We start from the raw sequence: 18,430 nt of genomic DNA, 5'->3' as shown, positions 1-18,430 counted from the left end.
CAAGTTACCTCAGTCTGTGGGTCCTAAAGATGCCATCTCTTAAAAGTTGTGTCAGGTGGCAGTCCCAGGGCATCTGACCAGGCTTCTGGGTCCAACACTGCTTGGCACTGGCCTCAGTGATTCAGTTGCCCTCGCTACCAGCAGAGGGCATCGAGGATGGGCCTGGGCCTTCTGTCTCTGCCCCAGTAGCTGGCATAGGTCTGGAGCAGCGTGGGCCTTCCAGGACCATTTAGGACCATTTGGGTGGGTGAAATATAGTGCCATAGTCTCAAGCCCACTTGACTTTGTGAATTCCAACAATCTGCACTCAGCACATAATAAGATCAGTGTCCTGCAAGTAACCCACTTTATATGAGCCACCAATTCTGATGGCGATCTGAACTTTAAGGGAATTGTGAGCAATCCAAGGGTAATCTTGTGTTTGCACATGATTTTTACCCAGGCACTGGCTTTGGGATCCACCCCACCCTAAGCTATGACAACACCTCATGCAGGTCTTATGTTAAGCAGTCAGACCTGAGCCATGTGTCTCCACTTGCTCCACTAGCATCAGAATGACCTGGGGAGTGTGTGAAAAAGGCCAGGGCCTGATCTTCCCTAGGTCCCCCTGAATCTGAATCTCTGGGTGGGCTTCCATACCCCCGTTTTATCCAATTCTCCAGGAATTATCTTACACACTCAAGTTTGAGATGGCTGTCTTCAAGGACTTGACAATTCTCTTACCTCAGTTGGGGTTGGTGTGTCCTTGGTTACTTAATGCTTCAAAGAAGTATCTGCCATTTTTCCTGAATGGTAAGTTCTGTCTCATCTGAATGGCAGTTGTGCTAAGTGGATGTGAAAAGGCACAGCGATGTTGTCTCCCAAATGTCACTAAGGGTCATTGAGCCTGGCTTTCATTTCAGTTGGTAATCTTTACTATTCTTTCCTTTCAGGTATTTGTACCACGTTTTGACCAAAAACACCACAGTCACAGAACAGAACCGGAACCTGCTAGTGGAGACCATCCGTTCCATCACTGAGATCCTGATATGGGGAGATCAGAATGACAGCTCTGTGTTTGAGTAAGGGTTTCTAATGTTTTAAAAATGTTTCCGTCTTCCTTTGAATATGTTTCTGAATGCGTATCATGAGTCATTCTGATGATGTCAGAATTTGAAGCCAATTTGGTCTTGCACGGATATCTATTCCTCTATCTATATAAAATGTCCTGAAACACCACAGCTGAAAATGGGGAAGTATGGAAATGAGTCTCTAGAAAATCTGAAAATATCATGGGTAATTTTTCCAATAGTGTCTGATTATCACCCCCAAGGAAGGAGACAATGTCCTGGGTAATTAGTCTCTGAGTGAACGGGGGGGAGACACTAAAGGCAAACATTTTTTGTGTTTACTGATGGCCAGGCACAGTGCTGAGCTCTTGATGAGATAATCCCCCTATGTCTCCCAGTGACTCCAGGGTAATGGCCTTGTTCCATTTATGTGTTCGGTCATACAGCTGGTAAGCATTGAAGCAGTGCCTCCTGCCAGAGCCCATGGAGGGGTTTGTCCCTTATTCTCATACTTTCTAGATGAGCAACCTTAGGCCAGCCTCAGTTTCCTCATCTTTAAACGAGAGAGAGTTCCCTGTCTAGTGCCTGGTATAGCCTAGGCATTAAGAAATGTTAGCAGTTCATAATAAAATAAAATAAAGGTGTTCCTATTGGATGGTCATTCTCATTTGTAGAATATAATGAACAACATAAACTGATGAACAAAAATAGATAGAGACATAGAAGCATCAAATAGCCCGGCAAACCTCAGAGGGAAGGCAGGGGAAGGTTGGGTAGGGTGGCTAAGAGATCAACCAAAGGACTTGTATGTATGTATATAAGCATAACCAATGGCCACAGACTACAGAGGGGTGAAGGCATGTGCTGGGGGGCCAGAGTGGGCAGGGAGAGGTCAGTGAGGGGGGAAAGGAGACATATGTAACACTTTCAACAATAAAGAATTTAAATAAAAATAAACAAAAGCAAAGGCTATTTCCCCAATAGATTTGTCTCAGTGTCTGAGTGCAGAAGAGTTTGGATTTTGATAACTATCAATAGAATTTATTTTTATATAAAAATAATCTCAATTATAAGCATTGAGGCCATTTTTAAGACCATTAAAAAAAAAAAAAGGTATTCCATTTCTAACATGGCTTCTTAATAGATATCCTGATTTTCTGGATAGCTCTGTTTTCATTGGTAAGATTATTTAAATAAAGCTACATGTGAAAATGCAAAACCTGTGACACTGGCCATAATCCCCAAAGGATAATCGGAGTAATAAAGTGAAGTGTTGCTTATAAATGGGACTAGCTTTCTTTAAAGTTCCATGGAGAATTGGTTGGTTGGTATTTGGAAATGAGAGAGACCCTTGGATTAAAGCTTAGAAACTGTCCTCCTTAGTCCATTTGTCAGTTTAGAAAATTCCCTGAGGCCCAGGGATTCTTAGGTGGCTGCCTAACGGAGTCCCCAAGAGAATTGTTTTTAATACATTTTTTTATTTTTTATTTTGGAGTAGTTTTAGATTTACAGAAAAGTTATAAAGATAGTACAGAAAGTTCCCATCTGCCACCCCGCTATCCCCGTCCTGTATCCTCCATTGTTAACATCTTAGATTACCACCGTGCATTTATCAAACCTGAGTAGTTGACATTGGTACCTAACTATTAAATAAACTACAAACTTGATTTGGATTTTGCCAGATTTTTCCATTAATATTCTCTTTTTGCTCTAGAATCCCAGTCCAGACTCCCAACCGAGGCTCCCACAGTGCATTCAGTTGTTACATTTCCCCACTGTCCTCTGCTCTGTGACAGTTTCTTAGTCTTCCTTGGTTTTTTATGACCTTGACAGTTTTAGGTGTATCTATTCTGTCTAGGAGCATGGGAATTAAGCTCCACTTTCTGCGAGGGGTTAATATTTGAAGTTCTGCATGGAAGATTTGTTTCTTCCCATTTATGTATTTATTCAATAATTTATTTATATCATGGATATTTACTTTATATATACTTTGGATTATAATCCAATACAGTGTTATTTGTTATGTTGCTGAATTGATTCCAGCTTTGGAAGCTCCTTTAGGTTGGTTCCTGTGTCCTTTGACACGCCCTATCCTTTTGTTTTTGAGCACTTCCTTTCTTTCTGGTACTTTAAGATGCTCCGGGTTCATTTTTTCTTTTTTTCTGCCCCAGCCCTAGAATTAGTTATTTTTCCAAGGAGCCCCCTCTGTACTCCTCCAGGGTGTTTTTAAAAATCCAGGCCCTTGGACTTTATGTTAGTTTTAGGGGATAGATCTTTGGGCAAAGTCTACAGGCATTTTCATAAGTTCCCAGCTTGGTTATCATTATGCTGTAGTGGGCTTTTTGGGTGATCCTTGGTAGACCAGATAAACAAAATAGGTCAAATGTTAAGAATATTCTGGGGTCCATGTGAATGGCTCCCAGAATCAGAGATGGAAAAGATTTTAGAGGTCTTTTTTTAAAGTAATTTTTTCATTCATTTACCCTTTCATGGATTCAAACAGAAGTTATGTGGCCCACAGTCCTGCTGCTGTGGAACTGACAGTGGAGGGGAAAGAGTTACTAAAACTAAGTCAACCAGCAGACACATGTTACTGCAGCCATTTATTTGGAATACCCCAAATGAGAGTTATCTGCTCTTAGCTTGAACTCAGAGAACACATAACTAGAAACATCACTTTCTTTCTTTTTTTTTAAAATATATTTTATTGATTTTTTACAGAGAGGAAAGGAGACGGATAGAGAGCTAGAAACATCAATGAGAGAGAAACATCGATCAGCTGCCTCCTGCACCCCCCCCACCGGAAATGTGCCCGCAACCAAAGCCCATGCCCCCGATCGGAATCAAACCTGGGACCCTTCAGTCCGCAGGCCGATGCTCTATCCACTGAGCCAAACCGGTCTCGGCACTTTGTTTCTTTAAAGAAAAGCATTAGGGGGTTCTGTCTCCTTTTCAAGATTAAACAAACCAACACGTACTCCTAACTGTTAGTGTCCCAGGCTGCGTACAAACCAAGTCCTGTCCAGAACAAGAAAGACAAATGTGGACTTGGGGCCTGGCTAGGGTCCTACCACCATGGTAGCATCTTCTATTTCCTTCCCATTCTTTCCCCCCAGCATGGAAACGACAAACCTGACAATTTGGAAACCAAAACCCTTTATATCCTATTGTTGTTTAACTCTCAAAGACATGGGGAGCAAAAGAAAGAGGCTTAATAAGAAGGAAGGATATCAAATATTTCCTTACTAAATTCCAAACACAGATCACTATGTAATCATTTAGTAGGTAAAGATCTTTATCATTCTGTCAGAAATTTAGTAGTTCACTGCTTCCAGAATCAGCACTGTTCTTGCCTTCTGAGAAGATTGCTGTGAAGGTTGCATTTGCCTGGAAGCTGAGGCTGTGCAGATGGCATGGTCTGGCTGCTCTGCAAATGCCTTTGGGGGCTTGGGAGTGTACGTGTGCTAAGCATGGAACCAGAGGATGATTTGTATTTCTTTCTGTGGAAACAAACCACTGACGCTTTCCCATTCTCTCCCCAGCTTCTTCCTGGAGAAGAATATGTTTGTTTTCTTCCTGAACATCCTGCGGCAGAAATCAGGCCGCTATGTGTGCGTTCAGCTGTTGCAGACCTTGAACATCCTCTTTGAGAATATCAGTCACGAGACCTCACTTTGTAAGGACAATCCTTGACACCTGCCTCTGCACTGCTGAGTGTTGGCAGTGTGTGATTTGGCATGGTTTTTGTGTTGTTTCTCAAATGTCTATGTTTGCCATATATCTTAGTGTGCTTGGGCTGCTGTGACAAAGTACCCCAGACTGGGTGGCTTAGACAACAGAAATTTGTTTTCTGGAGGCTGGAAATCCAAGATGTGCCTTCAGTGATGTTTTCTGGTGAGGCCTGTTTTCCCATTTTGCAGATGGCTGCCTTCTAATTGTGTCCTCATATGATCTTCTGTGTGCATATACCGAAAGTTCTGGTGTCTCTTCCTTTTCTTTCCTTTTTTTTAATCCTCATCTGAGGATTTTTTTCCATTGATTTTTTAGAAAGAGTAGTAGGCAAGTGGAGGGAGGGAGGGAGAGAGGGAGGGAGAGAGACATCGAGAAACATCGATGTTTCTCACACACTGAGCTTGGGCCAGGGATTGAACCCAGGTATGGGCCCTTGATCAGGAATAGAACCTTCGATCCTTCAGTGTGTGTGGCCAACACTCTAACTCTGTACAACACCGGCCAGGGCTGTCTATTTTCTTTTAAGGATGCCAGTCTTATTGGATTAGGGCCCTATCCTATGACCTCCTTTAGCCTTAATCACCTCTTTAAGGCCCTGTATCCGATACAGTCACATTGGGGGTTAGGGCTTCAACATAGGGATTTTGAGGACACATTTCAGTCCATACCATCATGTTTATCCCTGCTTGGTGGTGCTTTGAATAGCTAAGGGAGAGTCTCTACTGCTGAGTGATTCTGGGGCATTGGCATTTCTTGTTTATAATTTATTACTAAGGAGTTGGAGTCAAACCAGCCAATAGAATAAGCATTGGAAGCAGCCAGCGAGGAAGAACTCAGCCACGGAGCATGCAGGGTGTGGGCTTTGGCACCTGCCCAACTGGCACCTGTGTGACTCAGAGCTTATTCCCTGCCCCTAAGCCCCTGGTTCTTCATCTAAACAACCTTCCCTGAGAGGCAGGAGCTGTTGCTGCCCTCATTTGATGCTCAGAGAGTTTGAGTCACTGGCCCAGGTGACAGCTCTAGGAAGGCCAAAATCGAGAAGGGGTTTAATCTAGGTAAGTTAGCTCCATGGTTCTTAATTGAGGTTGATTGTGCTACCAGCAGGCATTTGTCAATGTCCAGAAACACTCTTGGTTGTAAAGATGGTGGAGGTTGGGGGAGAGCATGCTGCTACTGGTCTCTCATGGGTGGAGACAGGAATTCAATTAAACATCTTACAATGCACAGGACAGCCCCACAGCAAAAGAATTTTATAGCCCTATTCCAAGGTGACCACACCAAGCTCAAGGCCCTGCCCGTAGTAAATAAGGAGAAGAAGACTAGTGATTGAATGTCTACAACTGAGGCAGGCTCCAGGTCCCCAAGATAGGTTTGAAAATATTTTCTGTTGGGTAGAAGGGGGTAGTGATGGTGTCGTTGGCATTACTTTGGGGAAGGAGGAAGATGTAAGGAAGAGCAATTGAATGGTGACTCTCAGAAGCGACCACTAGATGGTGCTATTGCTTCAAAATGAATGTGAGTTGGCTCTTCCCTAAGTGGTTTCTCTTGTTATCAGCTTTTGTTACACTGGATATGAATTGTGTGGTTTCTGAGAATTCCGAGAGGGCAAGGCCCAGCTCGGTGGTGCAGACCGGGACTTAGACCCATCTAGGCTCAGGCTGGTTCTGCCACATGTTCATTCCTCCAGTGTGCTCCAGGGAGTGAACTCTCCAAGCTTCAGTGGAGATAATCCTAGTACCTGGGAAATGGAGTGGTTTGAGGATTAAGTGTGATAGTTTGTTTGCAGAGCATAGTATGGGTCTGGCAGATAGATGGAAGTGTCCAGAAGAGTTGGTTTTATTATGAAATCTAGCATTTCCTCCAAATGTCTGTTCTGTGGTGACCCTTTCTAAGCCTAGGCTACTCGTTAAAGATAGGAGTTGGGACAATTAAAATTCTGGGGTTCCTGGATTAGATGACTCTTCATGTACTGTGTCTAAAAAGAGTGCCCTGCTATAAGAAACCCAGGCAGATGGCTCTAGCTTTATGGGAATTTCACCAGAGTACTTTTAAAAGCCTGCCAAAGTGGAGAAGTCACTTTCTTTGTATAGAACTTGGATTTATGGGTAAAGCAACAACCAAAATAATAATAATAATTAAAAAAATCAAATATTACATCCTAGCCTGTGTGGCTAAGTGGTTGAGCGTTGACCCATGAACCAGGAGATCACAGTTCAGTTCCTGGTCAGGTCACATGCCCAAGTTGCAGGCTCAATCCCCAGTGGGAGACATGCAGGAGGCAGCCAGCCAATCGATGATCCTCTCTCATTATTGATGTTTCTATCTCTCTCCCTCTCCCTTCCTCTCTCTGAAATCAATAAAAACATATATTTTTTTAAAAAATCAAACATTACAAAATATAGAAAGCAATAATTCTGCAGAATCTCACCCTACTGTTCAGTCAGATACCATTTTGCTGTTTTATTTTTCCCCAACCTACCAGTGTATCTTAAACCTTCTGATTGCCTATTCATGCAACCTTATATAGTTCAGTTCAAGAGCTGCATTCACTGGGCCATAACTTATTTAACTTGACCATAGGCATTTAGGTGGTTTCCATATTTTCACTATTACAAGCCGCCGTATCACAGGGGCACCTGTTGGCTGTTGATTTTGGTGACCTAAGTGACAGAAGGCCGAGAGACTGAGATTACTTATAGACTCCTGGGTTTATTATAAAAGGATACCACAGAAAGTCAGCCACACAGTGAGGGGGTAGGAGAAAAATTCCAGCCGAATAATAGAGGCCCCTCCGCTGCCCCCATGCTGGTCCCCACCACCCACAGAGTCATTTTGTGGAGGCCCTGGAAAAGTCCCTGCTGTAATGATTGGAGCATGTGGCTTTTCCACCTCGAGAGTGTAGCCCAGAGGCTCATGTTGCAAATCTGAAGCTACCAGCATTGGCGTCTGCACCTCTGGTGGCCCGGAAGCCACTAACCAGTCACAACGAAGCTCACCATGACATCTCAACTGTCCCTTCTGCCAGCTCATTTGTCCCCATCCATAGCCAGAATGACAGAATGAAAAAGTTTCCTCGCCATTGGTATCACCTGGGCTGCTTGCCAAGGTTCTAGGGGGGTAGATTGCTAACTGTTCAAAGCATGGAATACTTTGCAAAAGGAAAAAAAGGAATGAACTCTTACCACTTGGTGCAGCAACATGGCTAATTCTCAGATATGATGAAAGACGCCAGACAAGAAGCACGTCTATGAAGTTCAAGAAAAGGCAAAGCCAGTTAATGATGGAAGTCAGACTAGGGGTTGTCTTTGGAGAGGGGATGACTGGGCAAGGTCATGGGACCTTTGGGGAGCTGGACATTTGCTACACCTGTCTGGGTGGTGCTTATGGTCTATATTTGCAAAAATTCATCAAGCTAGACACCTAAGATTTGTGAAGTGTGTATATATCAGTTCACCGGTATATGTACTTACCATTCCTATATATATGCATTTCCACATATATCAAGTTGTACAGTCAAGATTTGTGGAATGTGTACCTCATTTTTAAACATAGCCAGACACACTGCCTCCTCTATTGGAGCGCCAATATCTTCCTCAGTTATTGTTTGATCAAGAAATTTTGACAACTGTTATAAGATTACAGACTTCATGGCCTGTCTGTGCAGCCAGAACACCCAATGTGCGTTGAATACAGTGGCTTCTCTGGAGAGCTGGCTTCTGAGGAGGACCCAGCTGTGGCCCCTGCCATGGCCTCTCATGGCTCTGGGCTCCTGGCTGGCTCTTTATATTGTGTTTGGTGATTCCAAATAGCCTTTTCAGTAATACTTTGGCCTAAGTTCGGTACCTCTTTGCCACCAAATAGCTTAGTGGTTTATTTTCGATTCACCTAAGAGCAACTGTGTTCAGTTCTAGGAATATGGTGGTGGAGACTATGAATCTCCAAATGAGAGTAATAAGTAATGGCAGCTAACATTATTGAGAGCTTACTTTGTGTCTCTTACTGTTCTTAGTGCTTCTTGTGTGTTATCTTTAGTTCTCAGAACAGCCTCGTGAGGAGGGTATTGTTATTTTAGTTTTCAAACAAGAAGACTGGGGAGTGTTGAGTGTAAGCGGTTTGCTCAAGGTCACCCAGCTCGGATGTGGCAGAGACAGTGTGGATCCAAGTCCACACGAGGTGGTGGGAAGCCTGTAGGGTTTCTTAGCACAGAGTCCCAGGCCTACCCCCAGACATATGAGTGGGGTCAGGAATGGGCCCAGGATCCAGCGTGACTGACTAGCTCCGGGTGATGCCATGCTGCTACTCGGAGGACCACACTCTGAGCCACTCCACTCTCATGCCTTGTGTGTCTGCCTGTAGGTGCAGGTTTTGATCGTGTTCTGCCTTTAACCATTTTGGGGAAGCCGCTGGGGTGGTGCAGAGCTCACAAGCTGACAGCCCAGAGGACAGACAGGATACAGCAGAGCCTGCTTTGAAGGGTGGCTGGTGAGGACTTAGAGGAGGGCCCAATGCCAAGGCCATGAACCATAGAGGCCCATGGGCCACAGCTGGTCTACAGACTTTGTGCTTGCAGGCCAGCACAGCTTTAAAAACTAGCCAATCTAGTGGCTAACATTGCACATTCAGGAGATGCAGCATTAACATCTGTGTTGCCCGGCTTCCTTTGCATAATTGGGAGCTCTCACCACGCTGATCCTGCGTTCCTGAAGGGGCCATGAATTGGGGGCTTCGAGGGGGTAGCTGTTCTTCAGTTGGCCCAGTGCCTCGAGGCCCTCATCATTGTTGACTCCCATTCGTGATGATATTAACACAGGCTTTGACATGGGACCTTGGTTCGAGTTCCACCTCTGCAACTTTCTGTTTCTTGGGGCAAATTAATCAGCCTCTCTGAGCTTTTTTTTACTCATCTGCAAAATGGGAAGAATGGGACCTCCTCTGCAGTATCGCTGTGACAGTTACAGTGTGAGGCATTCAGCCTGATGCTGGGCATGTAGTGGAGGGTCAGCATAAAGTGGCTTTTCTGAAAAGCTATAAAAGCTACATAGGGATAAAAAAGCCATGTGCGCTAGGCCTTTTGTGGCATTCAGGATGATGGGTGACTTTTGAGGGCAAAATGGGGAAGCTTTTTATAGAAGACAGTGCTTTTTACCCTCATCCGTAGGCTGTTGTGAAATGCCCACGCACCAACTCATTTGTCCCACTCCCAGCTCTGTGTTGAATTGTGCCGGCAGTGAAGAAAACGTTCTGCTTGGTGTGGGAGGGGAGGGTGCCCCGGGCTTTTCTCTGACATTGCTTTTGAACTTTCTGGTGACTACACTGGCTGATTTCTTTGATGGCTAAAGGTTAAGCTGCTCTCTGTTAGCTTGATAACCCCACCCACCCAGAAGGTTGACTGGTTTGTGTATATTCATATGGTCATCTGCTTTGTTACCTGATTTTTTCTACTTGTCTATCCTCTAGCACGAATTAACCTGTTTTGTTTTTTTTTGTTTTGTTTTGTTTTTCTCCCTCTAGATTATTTGCTCTCTAATAATTATGTAAATTCTATCATTGTCCATAAGTTTGACTTTTCCGATGAAGAGATTATGGCATATTATATATCATTCCTGAAAACACTTTCGTTAAAACTCAACAACCACACTGTCCATTTTTTTTACAATGAGGTAAGTGACTGCCGGGGAGGTGTGTTTGGATGCAGAGCCAGCTGGTCAGAGCAGCACCTCTGTCCAGGAGGCCTCCTGCCTGTTTACAAAGCACTTATGTGCTTGTTCTTCCTCATTCCCATAGCAACACTGCTTGGCCTTGGCATGCTTACATTTTTTAATTTAATAAGTTACCTTTTCATTTCTTATGTAAAATTCAATTATTGCACACTGAGAGCGGTATACTTGGCAGGGAGGAGTGCGTGGAAGTTGACTCGGGGGTCGTGTTATTCTGTGGGGAAAACAGGAAGTCCATTCAGACCCAGTTTTGCCACTTCCCTGCTGTGTGACCTTAGAGAAGTCTCAGTCCTCTAAGCCTCCAGTTCTTCCCTGAGAGATGGGGATGATAATATATACCTTGTAGGGTTTTTTACAGGGATTGAATTAAATGAGATGATACCTGCAAAGTACCTATTATGTACCTGGCTCCCTAAAGTTATAGCTATTCTTATAAAAGTATATAGATTTTTTTTTTTATTGATTTCAGAGAGAGAAAAAAAAACAACAACCATCAATATGAGAGAGAATCATCAACTGGCTGCCTCCTGCACACTCCCCACTGGGGATCGATCCCGCAACCCAGGCATGTACCCTGACTGGGAATCTAACCACCATCTCCTGGTTTGTTTGTTGATGCTCAACCATTGAGCCACACCAGCCTTGTGTTTTTGCTGTTCTTTAGAAGTTAACATCCCTAGTAATCCTTGGGGAGAATTACTAAAAATTTAAATAAATAAATTGCTATTGTTCTCACAATTAAAAGTAGCTTGAACAATAAAGTCAGTTTATCTCATACCAAAAGGTACAGATGCCAGCTGTCCTGGAGCTGGTTCATCCTGTGGCTAACCCCTTCATCAAGGACCAAGCTTTTCCATCTTCCTGCTCCGCTGACCATACAGTTGGCATCTTTCCTCAGGCGCGACCCTCATGACCTCAGAACGGCTGCAGCAGCTCCAAACTTCACATGCTCACATGCCACTGCCGAAAAGCCTGATGAGATCACTTTCCTTTTAGGTCTCTTTAACTCCCCCAAACCTTCCTTTCCAGAAGCTTCCCAGCAGACTTCCTCTCCTGTCTTTCTGGTCAGATTTGTGTCGCATTTATCACACAATATGTCTAGAATTTGGGAGTGGCCTGGCAGAGCATTTCTGGCTTGATTGAAGGCTGGAATTAGGGTTGGGGTTTCTGTTTCCAGGTTGGCTTGCTCATATGGCTGGCCATTTGGTGCTGGCTTCCTCTAGAATGAATGACCCAAGAGAGCAAGACAAGCTGGAGTACAGTTTATGACCCAACCTCAGAAGTCACACACCATCACTTTTGCCATATTCTTTGGGCCGTAAAGAGAGCCTGATTCAGTGTAGGAGAGGATGACATAAATATGTGAATACGGGAGATCAGGATCATTGGGCAGTTATAAAGTGGGAATTATTTTTTTTTTTAATTTTATTTTATTGATTTTTTTTACAGAGAGGAAGGGAGAGGAGAGAGATAGAGAGCTAGAAACATCGATGAAAGAGAGACATCGACCAGCTGCCTCCTGCACACCCCACACCAGGGATGTGCCCGCAACCAATGTACATGCCCCTTGATCAGAATCGAACCTGGGACCTTCCAGTCCTCAGACCGACACTCTATCCACTGAGCCAAACTGGTTTTGGCTGAAGTGGGAATTATTATCCCCATTTTCTAGATGAAGAAATAGAGGCTTAGAAATATTACATCACATAGCTAAGAAGTGGTAGAACAATTCATTAGCCTGGGTCTGGACCATTTTCCATTCCATGATCTCCCTTCTCCATTCCTTCCCACATTCCCACACTCCCATTGGGAGTGAACCACTGGCTTAACGTCCATGTTGGTAATATTTTGGGGGGCCTTTGACTGATGTCTGTGATAGGATTCAGGAAGCTGGGGTGGGGGCAGGCCTTTCTTATGGGTTTGTAACTCCTTTTTGGTACTTCTTTGTTTTAGCACACTAATGACTTTGCCCTGTACACAGAAGCCATCAAATTTTTCAATCACCCTGAAAGCATGGTTAGAATTGCTGTCAGAACCATCACGTTGAATGTCTACAAAGGTAAGTTTTCCTTATGAATTCTGCTTTGGCAGCTAGTGCTCCCTCTCGGGTTCATTTACTATAGCTGTGGTTGCTTGTCTCACAAAGGGCTTGTAGGCATTGAACATTTAGCTGGTCCCTTAAAGAAATTCTGTACCCCTATATTTTCCCTACATACTCAGTTTTGTTCCTTATTCCAGTGTCATGTAAGTTATCTTAGTGCTAACACAGAAGTCATAGTGTCCTAAGAGAGGCACACAGTGTCCTAAGAGAGTGGTCATGTGATAATTAGATAAAGCAGAGTTATTTTAAATACTACTTTAAATTTTTGTTTTGGCCTGTAAGATATACTTCTAGGGGTATGCTATCTTTAAATCATGTATAAAAGCATTTCACATCATGAACAGCAGGGGGCAGTATTGTATTCTCAGCCTGCTGCAAAGTCCTCCTTTCTTTCTAGATGAACTTAATACCCAAATCATTACCTCCAGGAGAAAGGCTTTCACAGCTCCCTTCCCAAACCGGCACAAAGGCTGCTGCACACAATTCCTCTACCTGGAATTGACCCTCTGGATAATGCCTTCTTGTTTTTTTTTTTTTCTCCCTGTAATCACCACACTGATGCTGGGACTGTTTATCAGGAACCAAAGAGCTTTGACCTTCATAAATTAGGATGTTGTTCCTTGAGATGATCCTAATTGGGAGGGGCGAGAGCTCCTCCAGGACTCACTCCAGCCTAGCTCTGGGATTGTGTTAAATTGAAGAGCCTTTCTAAGAGCTCAGTGGGGCCTATCCATCCAGAGGTCAAAATAGGAGGGTCTGGTTAGATGAATCCAGCTCTCAGACAGGTTTTACTTTTTTAATTAAAAAAAATATACTATTGATTTTTTACAGAGAAAAAGAAAGAGGGATAGAGAGTAAGAAACATCGATCAGCTGCCTCTTGCACACCCCTTACTGGGGACGTGCCCTCATCCAAGGTACATGCCCTTGCCCAGAATCGAACCTGGGACCTTGCAATCCGCAGGCGGACACTCTATCCACTGAGCCAAACTGGCTTCGGCTCTCAGGTTTTAATTGGCTTAGATATTTTTTGAAAAATTATATAGTTGTTAGTACTTTTTTTAAAATCCTCACCCAAGGATATTTTTTTCCATTGATTTTCAGATGCTGTAGAACAGAGGAGAGGATGGAGAGGGGAGGAGAGGGAGAGAGAGAAAATTAATGTGAGAGAGACAGATTGATTGGTTGCCTCCTGCATGAACCTTGATGGGGGGCCGGGAATCAAACCTGCAATCCAGATACATGCCCTGTGACCCTTTGGTGCATATTGAACCTGTGACCCTTCAGTGCATAGGCCGACACTAACCACTGAGCGACACTAGCCAGGACTATACAGTTGTCAGTAATTAAACATTAAGAAGATCTTGGATAATAATCTGGACTTTTGACTTGAAAATGTAGGTTTGGCTAATCTGGGCTCAGTACTGCAGGGTGGTGGTGAACCTGTGCTGATCAAGCTCCCCAGTTCACTGGCCAGGCCTGCTGGCTTCTGTACCCCTATATTTTCCCTACATACTGAGTCATCTGCCAGCCTGGCTTCTGAGTTTGCAACCTGCTCCAGGCTATAATTCTGCTGCCTCCTGTTACCTGTTTTCTCTTGTTCTCTTCTAACCTGTGTCTTTCAGTTTAGATGCCTCCTGTCCTAGCTCTCTCCCTCTGAGCAGCTGTCTCAGTTCCTAACCCTGCTAACCGTTGTCTGTTTTTTGCCTTTCCTTCAATGACGAGTCCCGTGTTCCTTATTCCAGTGTCATGTAAGTTATTAACCTCTGGTTTTTCGCTTTCTTAATTTATCATTACATGTATACTCAGGAAACTTGCTTAAGAATGTAGCTTTCATTGTAGTCTAGCTAAACACACTGCTGATAAGTAGGCTTTCTAATGCACTATTAAAGTTGAACTGAGTTAATTTTATTAATCATAAAAATAGCGTAAGAACTGCCTTGACAAGTATAGTTTTATGAATAAAATAACCATTTTTCAAGTATTTTCAGGGAAAACAGAAAAGATTCAGATAATAGTAACTGACCTTTTCATTATGGTTTCTTTCTTTTTTTTTCTTTTTTTTCTTTTTTTAATCTCCCCCAAGTTATTTTTGGTAGCTTGACTCTTTTTCTCTCTTCTTTTGTGAATTTTCCCAGTGGATAACCAGGCCATGCTACATTATATCAGAGATAAAACTGCTGTCCCTTACTTCTCCAATTTGGTCTGGTTCATCGGGAGCCACGTGATCGAACTTGATAACTGTGTGCAGACTGATGAGGAGTAAGTGACCTTGTGGGGTACTTGTTAGGTAGACAGAGTGATTAAGGGAGAATTTCCTTTTCACCGAGGAAAAATAAACATCAGAACAAAACTTACTTGCTTCTGTATAGGCATAATATGGACTTCCATACTCTGAAAGGTTCCACCCACCTGTCTACTTTTTATAATAGTGGAAAACTGGAGACAACTCAGATACCTTCCAGAGAGGATGAGGGTTACTAAATTCAGTACACCTGAAGATGGGTGATAGGCAGCTGGTAAAAAGATGAAAGTGATCTGTCAGCTGGTAAATGAATAAACAACATGAATTTGCATACAATGGAATAGTATTCAGCAATCAAAAGGAATGAAGCACATATACATGCTGCACCATGGATGAACCTGGAATGCATTATGCTCAGTGAAAGAAACCAGACACAAAGGACCACGTATAATTGCATTTATATGAAATGTCCAAAATAGGCAAATCCAAGGAGATAGTAGATTAGTGTTTTGTAGGAATGGAGGAAAGAGGTTTATGGGGGAATTGGGAAGTAACTGGCTATGAGTATAGGTCTTTTTTGAGGGGAGGGGATAAAAAAAATGTTCTAAAATTGATTGTGATGATGCTTGGATAACTCTTCAAATACACTAAACCCATTAAATTTTGTGATTAAAATGGGCAAATTTTATGGTATATGAATTATATCTCAATGTATCTGTTTTTGTTTGTGTGTGGTTTTTTGTTGTTGTTTGTTTGTTTGTTTTAAGATGAAGATGGTAATTTGGGCCCTAGAGTAATGAATAGAAATTCCAGACAAAGATTTCTCCAAACCGGCACTCTCGGTCTCTTGAACTAGCTATTTTCTGTTGTGGGGCTGTCCTGTGCGTTGTAAACTGTTTAGCAGCATCCATGGCCTCTACCCACTAGATGCCAGTAGCACTCCTTTTGCAGTTGTGACAACCAAACATGTCTCCAGGCATTGCCAAATGTCTCCTGATTGCTGTCAGTTGAGAACCACTGTCCCAGAGTGACAGCTTTGCACAGACTAGTGAGAAGCACACCCAGAAGGGGTCAGGGCGATAGGACTCTGGAAAGAGATCCTCCAGGGGGAGGGGACTAGAGAGAGTGCGTAGTAGTAGATCTCTTGTTGACAAAGAAGCAAAGGGGTGGGAGTGGTTGGGCAGAGGTCAATGGGGGGAAAAGGTGACATATGTAATACTTAAAACAATAATGAATTTAAATTAAAACTTAAAAAAAAGCAAGGGAAGGTGGATGGCAAATCTGATGGGGCAATTTCATATGGATATGAGCAGGTGTAGATATGAAACATAAGGAGGCAGTTAACTCCAGAGAGAAAACAGGTTATACAAGGAAGGAAATGAACCCCTCGTCCTCTGTCTCTGCAGTGAATGGCTCTGCTAATGTCAACATCAATTGCCAATGTCTATTGGGGGGAAGGAGCGGAGGGAGCACAAAGGGTTCTGTCATAACATAATGCATAACATCATGCATAGAGGCTCAGTCAGAACATAGAGGTTCTCTCAGATTTTTAGGAGGAATTCTCTACAGAAACAACTAAAAGTTAAAAGGCACTTCCTGTGGAGAGTAGGCAGGGGTGGGGGAAGTTGGACCGGGAGCTGCTACTTTTTTCTTTTTTTTTTAATCAGCTTATCAGTACTGTTTGATTTTTAAACCCATCTGCATATATTGCTTTGATAAGAGTTTTTAAAAGTAAAGGTTTAAAAAGTAAAGGGCATTAAATATCCTACAGAAGAAAAATTTCCAGTGTCTTAAGTGGGGTAAAGCTTAAATGTTCTAGGTCTCAGGTGGGCTGTGGGTCCTTAGGTATTCATTATACGATTATGCTTTACAACATGTATTTGGCATAAATACTTACTGCATATCTTCTTAAAGTATAATAAAGGATGATTATCCAAAGATATATAAAAGAAGCAAAATTGATCTTGATTTTAAAGTAGAGATGGTTAGAAGGATAGAATACAACACCTGCATTTTACGTGCGACTATGGAGAGACAGAAATGTGGAGAAACAGAATATAGGGACACAAGTCCAAAAACATCATCTGTTAGTGGTGGAGCTAGAGGGGACTTTGCTTTTGTTTTTTGCTTTTATTTTCTTTCTTCTAAAATGGCCATCTATTACTTGAGGAATAACCATAATACAAACAAAGTGTCTTACCCTATCTAGATTACTTTTTGCAACAGAGACCACTTTAGGGGTGGGAAAATGAGCCCACCAGCTATGTTAGGAGCTCTGCCATCCTTTGTGAGGTTGAGACTGGCTCACCCATGGGGCCAACCAGCATGCTATTGCTTCACTGCAAGGAGATAGAGACCTGGTGGGGCCTGCGGTGGCATGTCATGTCCTTACGCTCCTGTCCCACATCAGCTCAGGGCCAGTGGGTCCCACGCAGCTGCTGAGGCCTGCTTTTTTCTTCGAACTCCTAGAGCATTTTAATTAGCAAGGATTTATTGCTCCATTAATATTGCTTATCGTGGGAGTGAGGGGATCTTGCTATATTAGCTAGTGGCTACTCTTGTGAAATGGCTTGCCAAGAGCTTAGCTGTTTATTTGCTGTTTATTCATCTTTTTTTTGTGGTTGTGGTGGTGGTGGTGGGGGTGAGTTATGCTGGGGCCCCCAGAGGGTGAGGTACCCCAGGAGTCCGATAAAATCCCCTTTCCCCTCTGTGTACCCCATAGTAGGGCAGGATAGATGTTTCTTGAAACTGATTCAGTTATTTGCTGTATGAATGAGTGCACTCGTGACCTAAGTCTCAGGCCATTGATCTAGGCCCAAGGGCTCTGAGCTTCGAATTCCAGACTGAGGTGGTCATTTTTATTGGCAGGCACCGGAATCGAGGAAAACTGAGTGACCTGGTGGCTGAGCACCTGGACCACCTGCACTATCTTAATGACATCCTGATCATCAACTGTGAGTTCCTCAATGACGTGCTCACGGACCACCTGCTCAACAGACTCTTCCTACCCCTCTACGTGTACTCACTGGAGAACCAGGACAAGGTGAGCTCTTGCGGGCTGAAGGTCTTCAGAAGGAGGGAAGGACAGTCACCTTGAATAGGGCTGAGCTTTGCAAGGGGCCATACCTTTGAGCCTGCGAGAGATTCCTTTCAAAGCACACTGGTTTTCTTTTCATTTCCTCTTATTTCCTGGAAGTAGGGGGAGGAGGGAGGGAGAAGAAAAAAGGAGGGGGGAGGAATATGTGTGTGAAGGGGGTAGGTTGTAAAAACTGTAAAAGTGAATGAGAAAAGAATACTGACATCAGAATGAAACAGGAAACCTCTATGAATTTAGGTTTTTGGCTTCTGTGCATCCTTCTCTTGTGGTGTTCTCATCCTTGGTAACTTTTTCTGGTAGTTGCCAGGGTTCATCAACTTGGAGAAGATCCAGCCAGCCACAAAACTTGCACAGAATGGACATGAAGGGATGGAACGCACTTAGGAAGAGCTCCCAGGGCAATGGCTGTTCCCAGTTAGCAGGCTCAGAGTCCCTTGTGGGGAGAATGCCTATTAAAAGTGCACATCCTCCGGTGTCTTCCCTTTTCAGG

At 43.4% G+C, this 18,430-nt stretch overlaps 1 protein-coding gene across 12 annotated transcripts in view; it reads left to right on the top strand.

Moving 5' to 3' along the window:
• Positions 1-18,430, top strand: part of CLEC16A (C-type lectin domain containing 16A) — a 225,113-nt gene that overhangs the window by 17,225 nt on the left and 189,458 nt on the right. For 7 of the 12 annotated variants that reach the window (XM_036411080.2, XM_036411083.2, XM_036411076.2 and 4 more), the window contains exons 2-8: positions 933-1,061; positions 4,592-4,725; positions 10,293-10,441; positions 12,452-12,557; positions 12,737-12,742; positions 14,737-14,860; positions 17,712-17,886. In XM_036411080.2, the coding sequence (XP_036266973.1) occupies positions 933-1,061; positions 4,592-4,725; positions 10,293-10,441; positions 12,452-12,557; positions 12,737-12,742; positions 14,737-14,860; positions 17,712-17,886 (823 nt within the window). Of the gene's footprint in view, positions 1-645; positions 793-932; positions 1,062-4,591; positions 4,726-10,292; positions 10,442-12,451; positions 12,558-12,736; positions 12,743-14,736; positions 14,861-17,711; positions 17,887-18,430 lie in introns of those variants that run through there. The other 5 variants (XM_036411077.2, XM_036411082.2, XM_036411084.2 and 2 more) reach the window with 4 other exon arrangements.

Source organism: Pipistrellus kuhlii, unplaced genomic scaffold, assembly GCF_014108245.1.
Source record: "Pipistrellus kuhlii isolate mPipKuh1 unplaced genomic scaffold, mPipKuh1.p scaffold_m20_p_4, whole genome shotgun sequence".
NCBI classification, from domain to species: Eukaryota; Metazoa; Chordata; class Mammalia; order Chiroptera; family Vespertilionidae; genus Pipistrellus; species Pipistrellus kuhlii.
Note: the sequence above shows the minus strand (reverse complement) of the source record. Positions and strands in the feature narration are given on the sequence as shown.